This window comes from Pogona vitticeps, chromosome 3 (assembly GCF_051106095.1).
Source record: "Pogona vitticeps strain Pit_001003342236 chromosome 3, PviZW2.1, whole genome shotgun sequence".
In the NCBI taxonomy this organism is placed as follows: Eukaryota; Metazoa; Chordata; class Lepidosauria; order Squamata; family Agamidae; genus Pogona; species Pogona vitticeps.
The window spans coordinates 53,662,521-53,684,783 of record NC_135785.1 but is presented as its reverse complement, the minus strand read 5'-3'; the positions used below and the strand labels follow the sequence as shown (position 1 = coordinate 53,684,783).

At 40.3% G+C, this 22,263-nt stretch overlaps 1 protein-coding gene across 1 annotated transcript in view; it reads right to left on the bottom strand.

Annotated features, from left to right (window-relative positions):
* FBXW4 (F-box and WD repeat domain containing 4) overlaps positions 1-22,263 on the bottom strand; it is a 98,384-nt gene that overhangs the window by 51,835 nt on the left and 24,286 nt on the right. Inside the window, exon 5 of the mRNA XM_020790850.3 lies at positions 20,897-20,991. Within this exon, the coding sequence (XP_020646509.2) occupies positions 20,897-20,991 (95 nt within the window). The remainder of the gene's footprint in view (positions 1-20,896; positions 20,992-22,263) is intronic.

Here is a 22,263-nt window from a genome sequence, read left to right as displayed (position 1 = left end):
GCTAGCTCGCTGTTGCTACGCAGTTTTGCCTCAGCGTTTTCCCGCCAAAACTAGGCTGCCTCAGAGCACCTTAATCTAAGTCTCCCCAGTTGGCACGTTCTTCTACTAGCGCACCTCCCCGTGAGGTACACCTAGAAGATTACCTACGCGCCTCAGACTGTCCCTGACTAGACCCCCCTTGCTCTGGGCACACTTGCCAAGGCTTTGCTGGACCACTGGACAACTGGACCAGTCGTATCCCACACGCTGGACACCAATCAATGTGACAAACCCAGACCTACTGGGATATGTCACACAGTTACACTAAGCTGCCACCAACCATTCCCTTTAAGAAGTCACACAGACCAGGGATGGATTTTCAAACAAATAAGGAATAAGGTTTATTTAAATACACACATGGAAAAATAAACAATCAGGTGAATAAGATAAAGTAACGTGGCTTATTCTCACTCATACAAGCATACAGTTTGGTTCACACAGAACCCTTAACTTGAAGCACAGACCCTGAACCTATCAGTTCTGGCTAACCAACAGACACCTGAACCTATCAGGTTGGTACTCTGACACACAGAAGTACCCTGTCTGACCCACAGACTCCCACAACAGCTTCTTCTTCCCAGCTGCTGCTTCGTCACATCCCAGTGTCTCACAGTGTCTCTCTCTCACCACACAGGCATCACATATATATACAGTACAGCCCCTCCTCCTGATGTCCCGCCTTCCACTCCCCATAGGATGGAACTTTCCCTCCAAACCCATGACAGACAGGTAACATCTGACACGACTGGACTAAATGTCAAGGGGAACCTTTACCTTTACCTATCTTTCCTAGGCAAAATGGCTTATACAACTGACTGAAGTGACAGGAGCACTCCATCAATGGTGTTCAGCTAGTGATTTCTTCCCAGTATTGAGTTACTCCTCACAAGGTCAGGATTTAACAGTCATTAAGCCATTGAAAGTGGAATGGGACATACAAGTTATTAAACACTGGCCAAAATCCTGCTGCTTAAAGTAACAAAATGCACTAAAGTAGGCCCACTGAAGCAATGGGGATTTGGTGAGTCAACTCCTCTGTAAGTTCCATTCATTTGTAGAGGGCCTGCTCTAGCATTAACTTGTGAATCACAGTAAGAGCCGGCCAATTTGAATCAATGGAACAGAGGAGAGGACTCACCAAATTCCCTCTGAATCAACTGACCTACTCTAGTGTGATTTACTAAGCTCCAGGATCTTGACCAGCGTGGTATTGCCATTATATAGCATAACCATTACATTCATTGTTATGTGCTATCAAGTCCGAACTGACTTAGGGCTTTCAAGGTAAGTGAGATATTTAAGGAGTAGTTTTACCAATTTCATACCTCCAGTGAGTTTCCATGGCTGAGCAGGGATTCAAACCCAGGACTCCTGAGTTCCAGTCCCATCATTCTATCCACTGTACCGCACTGGTTATTGTTATATTCAAAAGGTTACATAAACTAGGTAGACAGTGTAAGAGTTTCTAATTTTATCTGCAGGTTCTAAAAAGAACTCCTACTCTGCCTTTACCCATCTAAATGTATGTGCACTTTTTCTGTACCTCTTGGAGGTGAGGAAATATAGGACAGCTCTGGATCAGATTCAACAGTGTTTTGTTTTCAAAGGACAAACCCCAGGTGAGTTTTCAATTACAAAAGTGCAACTGGCTCTATTTTAGTGCAGCAGAAGGAGGAAGAAAACCAGAGATGAGCAGATCCAAAAGGTTTGTACCATTCAGGCCAAGTATATTATTAAGTGAGGATCCAAGGCCCCTTAAGCCACAAACATTGCTTCAGCCTCTTCGGGGCAACAGTTTAACCAAAATAAACAAGCATTTGGTTAGATTCTCATTCCCAAAGAAGTTATTTATTTTTACATTTTAAAAAGATCTTTCTCGCTTCATCTTATCTTTCAGATAACCTTGTCTAGTAAGAATTCAGATAAAACTGTGCATGGAGATAAAATTCTCAGTATATTAAGGAGTTGCTTATTGAGTAAGGAAAAACTCCTTGTTGAAGTTTTTTTTAAAACTAAAGCACTAATTGCGGCAATAAATTACTACAGTATTACCGTAGTTTAAAAATGGGTATAGTCATGCCACAGTGCCCTAGCTACTCATTGATAATAATAATTGTGTGCCGTCAAGTCAGTTCTGAGGTCTGGTGACCCTTTTCAGAATTTTCTAGGTAGAGAATACTCAGAAGTCATTTACTATGCCCTTCTTTTGGAGGTATCCTGGGACACTGCAGCTTGCCCAAGGCCACATAGGATGGCTCTTCTTTCTGGAAGCACAGAGGAGAATTGAACCCCCAACCAGATACTTAACTAACTGAGCTATCCAACCAACTAGCTCCATATTATACCAATGCAAGATCTGCTATCTTGTGTAGTACTGATGGTCACTTACTTTATATACCTTAAAAGATTTGGAGGGGGGGTAGAGGACCATTCCTGAAATAATGTTAAGTAAGCTGGTTACAGGGATCACATAACTCCCATTATACCTGCTCCACCAGCTGCTGGTCCATTTCTGGGCACAATTCAAAGTGTTGGTTATGACTTATAAAGCCCAAATGGCTTCAGTCCAAGCTATTTCAAAGACTACATCTCCCTGGGTTTTAAGATCATAAGAGAACCCTTTGTCTTGATCCCACCAGCCTCACAGGCACATTTGGCAGGGACAAGAAAAAGGGTCTTTTCTATTGCTTCTCCCTTCCTATGGGAGGCCAGGCTGGCTCCATCTTTGCTGCCTTTCTGCAAGCAGGACAAGACCTTCCACTTCAGGCAGGCTTTTTCTTAGTGACTAGCTGCCTAGGAAGAGGTTCTTAAAATGGGACTGTTGTATTTTCATTGTTTAAAATATGTTTTTAGAACTGTTTTTATCTACTAGTTTTAATGGCATAGTTGGTTAATTCTTTTAAAATAGTCCAATAAATTATTCTTCTTAGCTTTTAATATTGTTTAATTTTTTATTTATTAATTTTTTGCAAGCTGCCTTGGGTCCTTTTCAGGAGAAAGGTGGTGTATAAATATTATCTATCAGTCAGTCAGTCAGTCAGTCAGTCAATCGATCAATAAACAAAACTGTCCCAAAAGGATGTCACAGTTTTATGAGCAGCACATTCCAACAAACTGCTTAGAAATTATGCTTTTGCAGTGAGAGTGGCTAAAATTCTATCACTGATTTTTGCTTTCACAAGGAAAGCTGTGTAAGTTTTGGTGGGAACTTCCTACTCATTAATGAAATGCTGGTTTGCATTCCTTGGTGTGCACGATTGCATTTACTCCTGGCACATGATGGAAATTTGTTCCCATACCATGTAATGAAACTTTCATATTCTGCATGTCTGATCAGAGATGTGAACGGAAAAATCATGAGGAACAGTAGGCTACAGGAATTGCCTTGAATGCAGAGCACTCTGGCTACAACATTTTAGACCCACTGAAGTTTCCAAACACTTTCCACATGGAGTGTGTTACAGTAATCCAACAACGACGTAACTAAGGCGTGTATCACAGTGGCCATCTCCAAGAACAGGTGCAACTGGAGCACTGGTTTTAACTGTGCAAATGACTCCTTGCCACTGCCGACACCTGGGCATCCAGAACCACACCCAAGTTACACACCTGTGTTTTCTGGAGGAATGTAACCCTTATCCAACATAGACTGAATCCCTATTTTCTGTTCTGACCACGAGCATCTCTTTCTTGTCTGGATTAAGTTTCAGTTTATTTACCCCCATCAAGGCCATTACTGACACAAGACCCTGATTTAGAACCAAAACAGCTTCCTTGGATTTAGATGGAAAGACGACATAAAGTTGGATATAATCTACATACTGATGGCACTGAACCTCCAAACTCCCCCAATGGTTTCATGTGGATGTTAAACAGCATGGGGGACAAAACAGAACATTGAGGAACACAGAATGCCAACATTCAGGTTGTCAAATAGGACTCCCTAGCACCAGCTTCTCCCCTCCAGGAAGGACTGAAGCCACTGTAAAATAGTGCCTCCAAGTCCCATTCTAGAGAGACAGACTAGATGGATACCATGGTTGATGGTATCAGAAGCAGATGAGAGGTTTAGCAGAACCAACGGGAATATACTCCCCTGTCAAGTTCCCACCATAGGCCATCCATGCCATCCATCAAGACAACTAAAGCAGTGTCAGTCCCATAACCAGGACTGAGGCAAGACTGAAATGAATTTTTCAGTTCCAGTCAGCCAGGAACCTGTGGAGCTGAGAAGCCACAACACACTCCAATACATCCATCACCCAAGAATGGAACACTACATACTGGCTGGTAATTATTCGGGACCATGAGATTCAAGGAGGGCTTTTTCAACAAGTCTTACTACTGCCTTCTTTAAGCATGCCAGGATCATTCTGTGCTGCAGGGAGGCACTCACAACTCCTACTCACTTAGCCAGTCCTTCTCTGGCAGCTGTTATATGCCAGAAAAGATGAGTCCAAAAATGGTGTGTGTAGCTCTCACTTCACCAAGGGTCATGTCTACATCTTCAGGTTTTAAAAAGTGGAACTTATCCATTAACACAAGACAAGTAGAGGCCAAAGTTACATTCACAGTTACATGTATCAACTACAGCAGGGGTCCCCAACTGTTTTCACCTCGCAGACCGATTGGGGAAGGTGGGACACCCCCAACGCGTGCTCGCATGCGCAGAGCGGGGGCGTTTGTGTGGGCACGCACACACTCATGCGCATGTGCAAAGGGCAGGGGCGCTCGGGGACAGTCATGTGCAAATGCGAAGGGGTGGGGGCGCTTGCACATGTGTGAAGGGGCTGTGCGGGGGGGGGAGTGCATGTGGGGGCAGGTGGGAGATCTGTCCCTGCGGCCTGGTCCGGCCCAGGCCATGGACCAGCACCAGGCCACAGACCGGGAGTTGGGGGCCCCTGAACTACAGCATCCATGTCAGAGCAGATATGAGCCTGCAAAGTGCCATGCAAATTATTTACAATGAAGAATTGAAACATAATGGACCCTTCTAAACTAAAATGCTATGTGAGGTGTGATACAAAAATCTGTAGCAGTTCAAGCAGGCAGTGATAACTAAAATTCTCTATGTGCCTGAATCTTGGCAGAAAAATATTGTGTTCAGCAACATGCAATCTATGCTAATCAACTTATTATTTTCTTTCCTAATACAGTACAGAAATCTGACAATCAACTAACAAATAAACTAGATCCAATTACTGTAGAACAAGTAGCAACACATCATTACAAGTATCAGTCAAAAGTAGACAACATAGCAATTTTACTGAAGCCAAACAGATTTGAATCCTCACAGTGTCTCGCTATGTGTACTGCCAAGGCCCAGGAAACACAAGATAAAAACGCAATGTATAGAAGTGTGCAAAGATGAATAATATCTTTCCAATTCCTCGTGAATTCTGAATAAACTGCTTTTCTCTGGAGGCAAAGCTATATAAGAAATAAGTAAAAAAAAAAAAAAGAAGAACATATCCTTCTATAGCCAGTCTCCAGAAAATCTATTCTGCATAAGACCAGAGTTTCAGAACAAGGAGCAAAAGATTGGTGCACCACAATATAAAGTTTATGAAACTGATTCCCTTCCTAGAAGAGTAACAGAATGGCCTGCGGCAATCCCATAATTACTGGTATAGTCAAATGATTTGGAGACATGTGAAAAGCACTGACATTCAATTCAGTCATAGAACAAATTTTTCTAAACACATCATGATTTAGTGTGATGCTGGTCTATGAGGAGAGAAGGGAAAAAATCACAAAAACACAGATTGAAAGCTGGAGGCAGATGCTTGCTTCTTTTACTGCTACTAGATGGTTGGACTTTCGGAAACAAACTATAATGCAAGCAACAGGTGTGACACCAAATAGATGCCCTTCACTTTGAAATTTCAGAATCAGTCTCACAATACGAGAGTCCAAGAATTAAAGTAACCTTGCAGTTATGTTCAAACAAGCAGCTCCTTCCAATTATCCTCTTTTCTTTCTTCACCCTCTTTTTAGAATAAAGGAGGGGCAACAGGCACTGGATCCTGCTTCTTTTCTGAAAGAAACAAGCTGCTGGTGCTGGTTTTTAAGTCTCCAACCATATACTAATAAATCTCCAACCCATTCATCACCCTTGCACAGCCTGTGCTCCTTAGAGGAAATGGGCTCCCTCTTTCCAATTAGGCAGCATGTACCCATCAACCATGGAACAATCTTCCTTTACTTATATTTTAACAACTGCAAAAGCTAAATAAATAAATATATAGTGGCAATGGCAGTATACGGTGCCTGTAAGATGGCAATGTAAGGTGGCAATGGCTCCATATATACATTTATATAAATATGTCTTAGCATCCCCTTTGTCTGCCATTGCCACCTTACAGAACAGTGAAGGGGGCAAGAGTTTGTTAACTAGACAAAGGGGATGCTAAGACATATTTATATACATGTATGCACACACATACACATCTGGCCCCACAATTTCTACATAAAAAGAGGGAAATGAACTGGTAGAAAAACTGGCTTTGCTTCTCTAGGTGTCTGATTTTAACAGATTGAGATATCTCAATGCAAGCTCCTCAGCACATGAAAAGGCAAACTGAAAATATACCAAAATGATATTGTGGCAGTGCCAGTAAAAGAGAAACTGACAAGACACACAGGAGCTAGACTGCTTGAGATGTAGTTTTCCCATCAAAAACTTTGGTCGGCTCTGGAATGTCCTAAATAAGCCTCTGCAAATAACTAAAAACCCATTTCTGTGATACAGAGAGGCCACAAGGAAGAATTTCATAGTCTCCATTGTCCTTCTCTATTCTGGTATCCAACATGCAGGTGGGCTGTGCAATGTAGAGAGCTCCTGCTGATAATCTCTTTGCTTGGTCCTTTTCCTGACGGCTGGTATTGCTAGCTACCTTCAGTTATTTTTGGATTACAAGCTAAATCCAATGTTATGGTGACCATTGCAATAGAACATCTTTCTTTCTTCTCTTCCTCCTAGCAGCCCTCATTATCACCTGAAAATTCAGTCCAGTGGGTTTCTCAGATCCCGTAAATCAGTTTTGGGGGCAAGGGAAGGGCTGCAGTGGGGAGGCAGACTGCTTAATTCTACCATTTCACCATCAGTAGTCCAGTATTGGATCCTACCCTGCATTATATAATTGTTTTCACTTATTACTTTTACTTCAATGTATTTTGATGTTACCTTATGAACCTGTTTGGTTGTTCCTAATGAACAGTAGGATACACATTCATTGAAATTATAATCGACAAACTCTATGAACGGAACTACAGACTCACCATTCAATAGTGTTTTTTTAATGGCCAGTTTCTCAGGTTTAAGCATGAGTTTTAAAATTTCCACATGTCTAAATAATAGTTACGATTTTAGAGTAATACAATTCTACAGTAAGCTAGCATTATTGCTCCCATACTGTCACTGGGAAGTTGAGGGAATGGTAGCTTGGCTTAATCCACCTAGCAAGTTAATAGCTGAGGTAAGATTTGAATTTAAGACTTTCTGGCTCACAGAGTAAACATTAACTGTATTTTACCACCTCTCATCTAAGTCAGAATCAAGTATTCTCTTATTACACTAAACCAGTACAGAAGAAACTCTGCTTACTTGACTTTTAGTGGGTCCTTTTCAGACACAATTTAAAAACAGGGATTAAAAAAGCAGTTTTTGTGACTCATTAATTGTATCTGTTTATGCAACTAATCCTGAGCTTGCCCTTGGAACTTTTTATTTTCTCTCTCAAACACTGAACCACTACCATGAAGGTACAGAAAATGACAGCAAGAGACAATGTTGGGAGAAGGGAAAAATGAATTTTACAGATTATACAATTTCTATTGATAAGATGGAACATGGTAGAACAAGATTACTAGATGTTTTTATGTTACATTGATTTTATTGTTTTTGCTGATGATGAAGACCAAGCAGAGAAGTTACCCAACACCACAAATGGGCCACCTGATACTCTCTAAATGTTTTAAAGTATAATATCCACAAATCCAAACAGTATGCCTAGGGTTCAGGAAGTATGGGGGTTCAGCTACAGAATAGCTAGGGCACTAGGTTTCTGCTCCCTGCCCCAATCTATAGCTTGGCATAACAAAAATAAGCCAAAGCGAGACTTGGGTGTCCTGTGACAGAATTGTGAGAAAAAGTTCAGACATTTTGGCTGATTTGGTCAACTGCAATTTGTTATTTTTATTTATTTAAAATATTTATAACTGTTATTAATCTTAATGGTGGTTTGTTTCTGCAAGCCAATATTAGACCATTAGTTATGAAGCTTTTTTTCTTCTTCAAACAATCAATTCATTAAGACTAAGATTAACTACAGTTTAGGGTTTTAATGCTACACCAAATTGTGGTTAGCCAAAATCAGAGCTTCTAATTCCCTTCCCTTAGCTGTGCTAGAAAAGAAGAAGGAATGGAAACACAAGACATTTTCAATCGGGTCACATCCTAACATGTGCTAGCATATAAAATCCACACAACATCTTCCTGATGAAAAAGTGTACCAGTACAGGAAACTGACCATCCACTCTGCATTGTAAAGCTTAAAATGTACACTTAGAACAGTTCTGCACAATGGGTATTTGCAATCAATAACTCTGCTGGACTTCAGATATATGATAACTGTATTTAGACAGGTGGAAGATACAAGACCATTCTAAATACATAGCAGATTTGGCAGCAAACATTTTCATACTTGCTATTTGTTACCTGTTCAAATGCCCTTTACTTAACAAGCAGCTGTCACTCAAAGGTAATCTAGTGTCAATAAGGGATGCTGAGGAACTTTCTTCTGTTTGCCTTTTTAAATGACCTGACCTAATTTGTGCTTTCCCACACTAATATTCAGTTTGGAAAGTTAGTTATCCCTAGCACTGTGCACTTCTCCAAATTGTTCAGGGCTACTCTCTGCTCAAAAATGCATACTAAAATTAATATTTGGAGAAAATCATACAAAACCAAGTATTTAAGGGGGAAATGGATAAAGTATTTTATATTCACTTGAACATACAGAAGAGGAACACAGACATATATAGGACCAAATACATATAAAACTGATTTGGACCACAAATAAACAACTATACTAATGTGGACACCTATCCATCTATACAAGCAGAATGAGAAGCTATATGTGAAAAATACATAAGTATCTCCTTTCCACACTTATAGAAGGTTCAGATTTGTCTCCACAGATGAAAACATCTATGAACACAGGACAGATATCATCTCTGTAGCTTTCTAGCCATTATTTTAAAACATTTATAGATATATAAACAAAAAAGGATGGGTTTTCTTTTCCTTTTTGTTTTAAAAGCCATTCTGTGAAGAGGCCGAGCACCTCTCCCCCTGGTAATGAATCCATGTAATGGAATGCCCTGCACTCCAATTAGGAAGAAATGCTAATTTTCTCCAGTTGAGCACCCCCTATAGATGTATCTAATTTGTTTCAATGCTTTCATCTCTCCCCTCCATTGCATTTTCATTTAAAGGTTATGATCTGTTTGTGCCCTTCATGCTGTGCCCTGACAAGACACCCCTATGAGAGGGCTATGTGCCCCCTGCAACCTTTCTAACCTCTGTCCTGAACAAAACCCAAAGCTATTTTTCTCCTGCCTGATGGAGGGACAGAGGGGAGAAAATGGGAAAAATCATAATTATCATTAAGAATAACAATAACAATAAAATGTTGCTACTCTAGAGTTTCTCTACTTTTCAGAGCAGAAAAGACAGTATGATTCAGTTGAACAGTCACATGAAAACATACATATTTCCAAATATTATGGGATCTTCCTTCAGGAAAAAGTCAGCCTTTCTGTTTTATGATATATGCATATCAGTATGAAAACCTTAACTCTGGGGAAGGCTAACCCTGAATATTAGATTTTTTTTAAAAAACAATACTTTCAATAATATACAGAGTTTTCATCATCTTTCATCAAATAATCACATTTTGGGGGAAGAAAACTAAATTCTGCACACACAATAGACTGTGCTAATTTACTTGCTCAATTTTTTTTTCTTTTTTTAAGATGTGAAGTTTCAAGCATGCCTATGTTTTTCAAGAGTTGGAGTGTCAAGGTAAGTACACAAATTAGATACTATGGTTATATGTCCTTCTTACACTTACAAACTGGAATAAGCTTAAGAAGGACACACACAAGGGATGATGGCACACAGTTATTCACTGCACTGCAAAATGGTATGACAGACAGTGGGATTGCTTAATATAATACCACCTGAACAAGAAACTGACATGGCAAAATATTAACCCTCACACTAAAGAATGCTAAGGTGGTCTCATGGAAACTCCTCATGGTCAAGAAGCTCTGTCACGGTCTCAGACTTCGATGTAGAATTTATGTGCTGCATCACTATTCCACTACAGCCTAGGGCAGTGATGGCGAACCTATGGCACGCATGGCACAGATGGCACGCAGAGCGCTCCTTGTGGGCATGCAAGCCATAATTCACTGGATCGCTACCCCAGGCAGCCAAACCTGAGGAGGCAGCTGCAGCCACAGTGCTAGCACCCCAAGAGGATGCGGAGCAGCCAGGTTGCGGAGCAGCTGGCACTGGCGGCGGGGAACGGTTGAACTATAGGCAGTGGCGGGGTTGGGCATGACTGGAGGTAGATCCAGAGTGGGGTCTGGAGGCACCTCCATGCCCAGGATTCCCCCTTCCACCGCCACTTCCACTGCCACAACCTGCCACTCGCTGGGTTGGGGTGTGGTTTTTTTTTTCAGTGTGGGCACTTGGGATCAAAAAGGTTCGCCACCACTGGCCTAGGGCTATGTGTGTGTGGTTTTTTAAAAAAAAAAATGTACTTACTGAAGGAAAAAGAAACCACATCTATACCCTTTTATAGAAGTTTCTAAATTACGATCCTGTTTTCCTTTCTGCAGAAGTGTTTCTCTTCAAGGTCCAAAGAAAGTTAAATACAGTCCTATGCCAATAGCTTTACTCACCCCAAACTGTTTCTCTTCAGCCAGCAAAAACATGGTAAGCGAATTAGGAACAAGCAAGCAGTGTTTGCTCTAATTTTCGCTCTGTCAACTAAGCAGTCTCTCAAGAGGAACATCCACATCTACATAAGGCAAATAGCTGAATCGACCCAGGTCTAAAAGCAAATACTTCCAGTGCCATATTAAGTTGATTGTATTTAAGATGTTTAGGAAGTCCCATACAAGGACTGGTTGTAGAAAAAACCCCACTAACGTTGTGTTTTTTGAAAACTACCATGTTTCCCCGAAAATAAGACAGGGTCTTATATTAATTTTTGCTCCCAAAAATGCATTAGGGCTTATTTTCAGGAGATGTTTTATCTTTTTTCATGCACAACAATCTACATTTATTCAAATACAGTCATGTCACCTTCTTCTGGTTGCTGCACAATGGTGGAGGGTGGGGTTTCACTTAACTGGGGCTTATTTTTGGGCTAGGGCTTATATTACGAGTATCCTTAAAATCTTACTAGGGCTTATTTTCAGATTAGGTCTTATTTTTGGGGAAACCGGGTAATTTCAGCAGTGCTATAATTCCCTTAAAATCACTTTGTATTAAATGATGTTTAAAGATAACAGAAACATTATGTTCATATCTGAAATCTGAATCCACGTAGTTCAAAAAGTTCATTGTGAGCAGGTATATTTTAATTATTATAGCAACCAATACATATGCATGATTGCTACATATTTGCGGATACATGCTGCATAAACCATCCAGGAACAGTTCTGAAGGGTATGGAAAGGTCTGAGCAGATTTCCTGTCCTATTAATATGCCCTGGACTATCAAAAGCTATTCAGGTTCAAGAACTCCACCATAAGATATATCAAACTGTCTTAGTACTAGACAGTTGTGCCCACCAAACTATAGTTTTATGAACTGTTTTAACTATTTTGATTTGCCTTTTCCTCTTGCCCAAAAGGAAATTCATCAAAGCAATGAAGATTATCTCTTTCCCAAAGCCCAATGTAGACTTTCCCCTAAATCATGGGGAATGGATAGGAAACATAAAGGGTCGCTCTTTTCAGGGGAAATCCACCCACCCCCTTTGCTATCTAGTCCATGTGAACAAACACCCGAGTGGGAACAAGCGTTCCAATGGGGCCCACCGCCTTTCATCGAAGAAATGCCTTTTCCCACTGGAAAATGCATGCATTGTGTGAAACTATTTTAATATATTCATTTGCATTCCTATGGTTAACAGGCACAGAGACTCGGAGGGTGCCAGCCCAAGATATGCTAGAGTAAGAATGCCACCTGTTCTCCCGGATGCCCATAAGCAAGTAAATGGTGGGAATATACAGGATGGGCGCTGTGGACTTATTGTGCCGCAGGAAGATTTTACTAATTACTTGCCTAAAGTCCAAAGCCTCACCCCTGTTCAGTCCCTGCCCCCCCCCAACAAAGCAAGAGAAAAAGGGGGCAGAGAAGAGTGAAGGGACAGAGAGAGAAAGCAAGGGATGCATTTCAAAGTTTCTCCAAGAACTGGAAAGGAAAAGAAAAGCTGGGTCTGATGTGAAATCATAGAGGTCAAAGGTGGGCCTCCCTCCCTTGTGAGAAAGCGGTAAATCATGCCGGTTTATCAAACGATCATTTTCTTTTGAAACTGGGAGGCAGCAGCTGGGACAATTCTGCAGATGTGCTTGATGAGTTTGGGACAAAAATGGGCCACTCCTCTCCCCCTCCCCTCTCGAAGAGCTCCCAACAGGGGCTGCTTCTCCCTTCACTGACTCTAGGACACTCCCCTCCCTTCTTTGGCGGTCAGCTGAGACCCCCACCCACTGATCGCTTTTGTCTTCTTGGCCTTTAGACACACTGGCAAGGCCCTTTATGAGACCCCAATCAAGACCCCCATGTCACAGGTACCTAGTAGAGATACCAGGCTGTTTTCAAAGAAGGAACAACAAGGAAAATATGCTGAGGCCGTTGTCTCTAAGCAACACTAGAGGAGATGAAAGGGATGGGCCGCCCTTTCTGCCAAGGCTATCTGTCAATCATCCCCACTTACTAAGGGCACTATGTAGAAAATTTTGACCTACATCTAATCAAAGATTCACTGGACCTTCATAAACCATTTAAGGAAATGGGGGCATGCCACAAACAGAGTGGAGCAGATGTTACAGCAATACTGCCTTTCCCAGGAGCAGGAGCAGCTTCACGGATGATAAAGTCCACAGCAAAGTACCACCTCATGTCCCTCCTCCTTCCCACATGATCGTGGGCCATCCATGGCTGCAGACCTGCCTAGAAGCAATAGCATGTAAGCCTGGGAAAACTGCTACAAACATGCAGTTGATATAAGCCAACCCCAGTTTTCTATTGCTAAAGTTGAGGAACAAATACTAAATGCAGCAAGAGCCAAATGAAGACAAGGATCTTCATCAAGACTTACTCAGGAAGACAAATATTTGGTACTCTGAAAAGAGCAGGAATATTCTGAGATTTGCAAGACCGATTTAGCCTTTCGGTATAGCTTTTCACAATACTAGAATAATAAACTGTGTGCCCTGTGTCCTACATTAATCACCAGACAGGATAGTTTTAATGGCAGACCTGCAACTCAATCCAGTTTGCACCTGCAGGGACACAGGCTGGCAGCTTTCACCTCCTTGTTACTGTAAGTGTCTGCACGTCTGATCAGGTTTCTTGGAACTGACACAACATGTGGGTTACCAAAACAGTACAGCCACATTACACTGCTTACTAAATGATGCTACTTTAAAAGGCAATTGGTATTAGATAGCCACAAAAGCCTGGAAGAGTACCTAGGCTGTGCTTAGAAACAAGTTAGATGCTAAATCTTATAGAGCTGCATCATGCCTTCCACTAGAATCAGTTCCATATTCAAAGCTTAGCATTCAACTATTTCTGCAATCTTCTGCCATATTTCTGCTGTAAATCCACATGGGGGATGTGCATAGAGTTATCTCCCCTCAAGCAGCTTCTGGCCCTGTCACTATACTGCTACTTCTATTACAGCAGCGGTGAGGAATCTCACCTAGACCAAATTTCACTCTGATTAGCAACCAAGGGCTGCATCCCTGCACTACCGCCTCTAAAAAGAAAGACACGGGGAGGGGGGGATATGTCAAAATCCACCACTAAAACAATAAAAACTACATGGCTGTCACTGTGTTTAAACATATTTGGTGGTCAACGTCTGTTCATAGACTTTCTTTTTATGTAAAACTGAAGGAACTTTTTTTTTACCTTCAATGGTTTAACTGATGTCTTCACTTGGACTAAGATTTCTTGGCTTCCATCTGGATCAACTAGCAGTCAGAAACCAGACAATACTTTGTTCAAGTGAAAACTTCCTGAATAAATCTGCAATACCTGCAGATAACACAAGAAAGTCCTGGGAGCCATGTCACCACATATATATATATAGCAGAGGAAAGCATACTACCCTGGGAGGCGACAGATAAAGGAACATTTTGGGAGTCTTTGGACACAAAAATCTGGCCTGGGGAGCCACATATGGCATCATTTGATTTGTATTCATGCATTGAGCAGGGGGTTGGACTTGGTGGCCTTGTAGGCCCCTTCGAACTTCACTATTCTATGATTCTATGTGGACCCCTTGATTTTCACCACCCCCATGTGAAATGGCTCTGAGATGCATAATAGACATGTAAAATCCAAAGTCTCTTCAAAGAACAGGATTTTTCTTTTTAAAGTCTTCTAAAATAATCAGTTATGTAGCACTTGAAATGTGTAAACTTTTGAGGAGCTCTTAGCCTATGAGGGAGCAATTCTTACTTTACAGGTGCAAAAGCTAACCAGACAGATAGCTACTTGTTGTAGGGCAGGATGTGAACCCATTGATGAAATGGGATCCATGCCTCCATCTTCTGGGGTCCATGTTACACAATCATCTGGACAAGACCTTACTTCTAAAATGATCCCAATGCAAACCCTGTGAGTTACTTTTCACCAGCCATAACAATTTTAGTCCTCTCCTGGAAATAAACTAAAGAATTACTAAAATATCATTCATTTCTTCGTCTCACTTTAATAGACAATGCCCTCCTACCTTCACAAGTTCATTGTCACAACAGTTTCAACACAATAATTTCGAAGTAGCACTACTGTCAGAGAGAAGTGAGACAGAGACAGGTCAGTAGTATTGTTGAAAAATATTAAAACTTGTTTTTCACTTTCTTTAAACACCCTTCATCGTTACAGATACTTGTTTAAAGGACAAGTAGTGTCCAGTGCTGGTTGCACCTGAGGCAATCACATATCAAGAGGGCTCCAAAGAAGTCTTTGAAGGGAGTAGAAGGGAGAGGCAAGAGACCAAAAAATATATATATATATCTGAGAACTCTCTAATTGTAGGAAACAAGTTCGCATCCTGCTGCCTCAGTACCTGTGCAGAGACTGGTGGCGGATTCTCTTTGAACATTTGTCAGGTCACTGCCCTCCCCAAAAAAAGATGAGGAAAAAAGCAGTGATTATCATTGTAGCCGACTTGGTACAGCAGCTTGCACGAGTCAGGCCATGAAAGGCCTAGTCCCTGAAAAACAAACCCTCAATTTAAATGTTAATGAAAGTGCTCTAGGGACATCAGAGAGTTACTTTTTTTTTCTTTTGCTTTTGGAAGAAGAAGATATACCATCACTAGAATTTATGACCCTGTTGCCTCCCCTCTTGCTGTCCCTGCTTCATCAGTTAGAAGTTTTTTTAAAAAAAAACTAATTTTAACATTAACTCCACACTTCCATCCTGGGATGCAATTGCTAAATTATCTGCTGGCAGAACACTGATCAAAGGTGGAAAAACAAAGGCATACTGCACAGCCAGGCAAAAGTAAACAGTGGCCATGGCCCAGGAAAATTACCTTCTTCATCTCTCTCTCTCTCTTTGGAAGTTTGAAAAATAGAGGAAAAAGATCAGTGACTGGAAATGGAAACCCACAGTTCTATGGCAGTGGGACCCCTGAACTGTAATCAAGGTGACACAAGAAACTACATGGGCATTTTCTCCTTCCCTGTGTAAAAGGCTAGAAGAGGTAAGTTTTTCACTTGCATAGTTAAGAAGTCCCTTTGCTTGTGCAACTAACTAAAATTCTTTATTCCAGATAAACTTATGGAACTGAAAAGAAGAACTTAATAGAGCAGCTAGTTTCCAGACTAAGGTACTTTAAAAAGCGATCTCCTCTTTAAAATTCTCCTACATTAACCAAGAGAGGGAACTTTACTTAAAGAAACCTCCCCCTCTGACTTGCCAAATTTGTTGGTATAATTAAAAGTGCATGTATTTGTACTGATTTTTTTTTTAAAAAAAGGAGAATCAGTGTCATGAAGTGTTTAAGAATCCACAGTGCCAAAATTCTAAAGATACTGCTTGAAATATTGGAAAAGCAAACATTTATAACTATCTTGTTCCTTTCATGGAAAAAAATACGCTGTCAGAGACAATAAATAATTAAACAAGGTTCTGCAGAAAACAAGCCTGCAAAGTTCAACAGGTCCATTCTGGGGAACAGTAAAAACTACGAACTGAACCTCAGCCTTGCAAATCAGACTGGGATCTTGACAATGCATTTGCCACCATCAGTGACAAGTTAAACCTCCCTTCATGTAACACATGCACCACTTCAAGTTCCTTCACTAGAGAAGCAGAGGAAGCAGGTAGAAACTTTTCTATCATCACAGTGACATTATGTATTTAGCAGTGCCACAGAAACATGGGGTGGGCTACAAGGGATTAAAAGAACAGCCACTTCTACTTGCTGTATATGGCAGACCTTTCCATGATGCAAAACAGCCTTCACAGAACAGAAAAATGCACCTTGTCATCAGTTGGATAACAGGTTATCATAAGCAGGCCAAGGAACAAGCAAAGATGATCCTGTACAGGACATGGAAGGTTAAATGTACATATAATCCCATCAGATTCAGTGCCTGGATCTCCAGCCTCAGCTCAGTGGCCAGTGCAGCATAGTAGTTACCGAGATGGATTGGGACAAGAGAGATCTAAGTTCTAGTAGCCAACTGAGCCATGCAATTCAATTACTATTCCTAAGCCACTGCTCTCACACTACCTAAACTACCTCACAGGTCTATTCTGAAGATAAAAGTGGATAGAAGGAGTCATTTAACTCAGTGGAGGAAAGGGCTTAACATACAGAAAACAAATTTTCAGAGGAGGCAGTGCTGGTATCAGTGCAGAACGCATGACCGAAAACACTTTTGTCTTAAACATTTCATTATTATAAGGACACACTCCTGTTTTCACAATTCCTGTATACAAATACTAGACCTCCTAACTGAACAGAGAGAGGCAACTGTTTCACAAGCCCTAAAACCTCAAGAAGACTGTAAAAGAAAAGCCCGATGGACCAAACATATATTTTATTGTGAAGGAAAAAATGAGAATCTTGCTAGCAAATATTACTGAACTACAGCGCTCTGTTCCATTAGAAAGACAACAATGAAGTCTCCTAAAACTGTCTGCTAAGAACAAAAGGAGAACAGGATCCCAACATTGGCAATACTGAGCCACCTTGAAGCTAACTCTGCTCAAAGAAAGATCAAACTATCAGTTTTGCTTGATGTGGGCGGAGAATCTCATCCTGCACTTGCAAATGCCCCCTCTTGCCCTCAGACCATTTCTTCTAGGTTCGCAGCAACATTTTCTTGGAAGCGACAGGTTTATAGGTTAGCTGACACCTTCACTCTGTGGAATTTTAATTAACTTCTCCCATCATTAATATGTTAAAGAGCTGAAGTTCTATTATATGGGGTCAGCAGTGTGTTTCAGGCCTTGCTATATCAGCCGTCAAATTGAAGAATTAATGACGTGGCTAATCGGCTCTAATACTTGGGGGTGGGGAAGAAAGAGAGATGCAGTGGGATCAGCAGTCTCGTAAAACGGGAATGATACAAACCTGGTTGCTGATGGAGAAGCCACTCTGCAAGCTTCCATTTATCACCCAGTGGGGGGAAAAGACGCTAGGTAAATATTGTGACAGAGAGTGTGCATTCACTCCAGGGAGAGAAGTCAGTGTTCTGACAAGAGGCCAGCCCTGCAGGTCATCACTTAGAAGGACAAAACAGTGTATTAAACAAGGGCTCTCCTAGTCACTGCAGCACATCCAGTGCATATCTCCAAAACTACAAGGGGAAGAGCTCTAAGCAAGCAAACTGAAGGTCCTTTTATATTGGTTAAAAAAATGCAAAAGTGCTTTCAAACAGCTGTGCCCACTGGTTAGCACTAGCAAGAAAAGAAAGTCAGATGATGTACACTGAGTAGGTGGAAGGCCAAAAAAGCTTCTCTCTTGTGCCCACTAATTCAAACCACTGATGTAATTTGGGGAAAAACAACAAGGCCAAGATAGAGGAGAATCAGCACCAGTCACTGCAACAGGCCAAATGTATAACCTAAGGTACTTAAACTCTCGAATTTTCACCACCAATCTATTGTAAGGTTGCAAAAACTTCTTAAAAGTTAGGATTTGCTCCAAATTTTGAGGCAAGTCTGTTACAGGAAAATTCTTCATTTAAAGCTTGCTAAAATTCAGAACTGAAAATAAGTATATTCAAAATACAATTATCTTATTACAATGTGCTATAATTCATTAAACATATTGAAATAAATATTCAGTATGTTCTTTAAACATACTAAACATAAGACTATTTAGAATCCTTCAACATACTGCTCAAAATTAGATAATTTAGTTTTAAGGAAGCTATAAGAGTAATAAATTTGTAAACTTTGAGTTCTTAATACTGGCAGAACAATAATGTGCACACACACGTCATAATTCAATCAGGGCAGTTAAAGTTTCTCCAGGTACCATCCCTTTTCAATAGCTGTGCATCTAAATACACAAACATGGATTCCCAAGAGCCCAAAATACATTCTTGTGTGTTTAGGCAACTCTTTTCAGCATATTTAAAGAAACTGAGTGCTCCACAGAATGCAGAAATGTAATTTACATTTTACACCAACTGCAAGAAAAGTTATGTAATATTCGAAAAGAGAATCAAACACTGAGTTTCAGTACAGTATAAACAAAATATCCTTTTATTTATCCTTTAAGTTCTGCCAGGGGACAGACACTACAGTTCTCTTACCCAAATAATTCTTATACAGGAGATGCATCAACATGGAATGACTTTTCAGGTAATCTCTGGATCTATAATAGTCAGAGGTCAAATGCTATGAGGATAGTCTCAAGTTTTAAAAACTGGGTCTCTTTGTTACAACTCTGAGGTATGAGAGCATGGAACTCTAAAAGGGGCAAATTTCTCCTATGCCACTAGCCCTCCATAAGTTGATGACTAGACAGCTGAGTGAGTTAGCGCAGTGAGCTGGCTGTATAGCTCAATGTGTTATGTATCTGGCTGTGGAGCCATAGGTTGGGAGTTCAGTTCCCCACTGTGCATCTCCGAAAAGCCAGCCTGTGTAGCCTTGGGCAAGTTGCACAGACCCAGGGTGCCCCTAGAAAAAGAGAATGGTAAATCACTTCTGAGTACTCTTTTCCTAGAAAAGCCTGAAAGGGGGTACCATAAGCCAGAACTGACTTGACAGCATATTATTATTATTATTATTATTATTATTATTATTATTATTATTATTATTATTATTATTATTATTATTATTATTATTATTATTATTATTATTATTATTATTATTAATTAAATTGCTGCAAGTTAACTAGAAGATCTCACTTATCTATGGATTTTCTATATTAATACTGGAGTTGTTATGCACATACTTTGCTGTTGGTTGTATCTTTGTTTTTATTCACATACTGGATTTTTTTTACATTTACATAAGCTATCACACATACTAACTTCACAACAGGAAGTGGCTTGCATGTGGTCTTATTAGCACTCATTTGCAATTTCCATGTTACTAGAATTTTGAAATGACCAACCTGAGAGGGTTAAACTTCACTGTAAGCCTTATTTAATCTACATTTTCTGAGCAAAGCACAGTATTATGTAGTTCAGAAAATGTAAGATCCTACAGACCACAACCGCAATGTGGTTGCACAAGTAGCACTAACTGGTTGCACTCTGCGATGCCATTAGTGATGAGTGACACAACTCTTCCTAAATTCAATCACGGGCCATTAATTGCAGTTAAGTAGCTTTGAGGTGTGCAATGCCCTACTGCAAAATTCTATGCAGAAGATCAAGCAGAAGATTCAAAGTCAATGAACATGAAGAAAACTGACACACACACCCATAAGGATATACCTTTTTACACTTAGATCTGCTACATATGCATACATATATTTCTCATGACATATTTCTTCCAAACTGCAAGAATGGACCTTTTCCTAAAATATACAAATTATTTGTTCCTATCGTCGTTGTTTAGTCATTTAGTTGTGTCCGACTCTTCGTGACCCCATGGACCAGAGCATGGCAGGCCCTCCTTTCTTCCACTGCTCATTTGCTCCTATAGTTACATAGTTTTTTTAAAAAAATCAATACAAGACAGCTCCTGAAGTAGGCATTTTAAAAAAGATGGTTCTGAATAGTTTCCAGTGAGAAGAAAGACTGAACGTTGAGTTTGGTTCAACATTTTAAAGATTTGCAATACTTTATCTAATCCTCACACAGCTCACAATGCATCACAAATTCAGAAGTTTCCTTTTTAGATTCAGAATGCTTGCCAACTTGTAGTAGTGGATCATGGATTGAGTAGAGAAGATTACTGTCTCAATTGCTCTTATACCCTGCCAGTGCCTGCATGCATAACAGGAAACTTTACATTTTAAAAAAATAATTTAAAAAACATTTTTTTAAAATTACAAATTATAAAAAGATAAATTGAACACGAAATGTCCACATCAAACACAACTTTAAGATGACATTTGTTACCTTGATAATGGACTAATGGCAATGGACCAAACCCGATCTTCAGTCTGTATTGTGTGCAGACACTGCCCAGCTCTACCTGGTGACAGGGTCCAAACCTAGGAAAGAAAGAGAAGGAAAAGAATGAAAACAGTATTAAAGGTACAAAATGGAGATATTAATATTAATCGCAGTTGTAAATAATCCTCCCTTAATACCTTTCGTGCACAATCTAACATCAACAGAATGACTGCAAATCACACAGCCTAGGTACAGTGGTGCCCCACTTGACGATTACCCCGTTAGACAACAAAATCGCTTGACAGTGAGTATTTTAACGATGTTTGTATGGGTTTTTTTCACTTCACAATGATCGGTTCCCTGCTTCGGGAACCGATTTTTCGCTTAACAACTATTTAAAAACAGCTGATTGGCGGATCTCAAAATGGCTCCCCGCTATTTTGCTGACCTCATTTCTCAAGACAGGGAGTGGAAAATGGCTGCCCTATGGAGGATCTTCACTGCACGATCAGGTATTTCCCCCATTGGAACGCATTGACCAGTTTTCAATGCATTTCAATGGGTGGGGGTTTTTTTGCTTGACGATTTCGCTTAACAGCAATTTTGCTGGAACACATTATCGTCGTCAAGCGGGGCACCACTGTACAGTGTTTTGATTGCAAGGTTTTTGCAATATATATATCTACAAAATACTGTATATATCCATAGCAACAGATGTATATATCCATAGCAGTGACACAAAGAGGCAAGATTACTAATAGTGTCTGTCCAAATTAGTTGCAGTTCACAAACTGGGGCCGAGAATACCCATTTGAAATGTATCTTTTCAAGTTATATTGAGCATGCACGTGTCAGAAGAAATACATATTTTCTCTCTGCTTGACTCTGTGCATCTTTATTTGATGAGACACTCCTAAACCCTTCTTCCACAATTTGAAACAACAGAACCACATAAAGAACGGGGTTTGTTTCCTGTGCAGTGTAACTTTTCATACCAAAAGTTAAAATATGCATCAATCCCTTAATACAGATTCATCCTCCAATAGCACTTACTCTAAAACAATACATAGTGCTTACTATCAGCCTAAAGTAGCTTGCCTGTGTGTTCTCAGAAATCTGTTTCCAAACTAATAACTATGTTTAAGCTCATGTTGCTCAAGCCTTTTGAGATTCCAACACTTCTTTCATCCACACATACACTACAATGAATTAATCTCCCATTTTGTGAACCTTAAGATGCAAGCCTCTAGTTCCCTCCTGAGCTATCAACCAATGACTTAAGGGAATTCAAAGCTGGGAGGGTTGCATTTGTTTGTTTGTTGATAATGCTCAGGATTGCCAGCTATTCAGTGTCAGTGGGGAATGTGGCA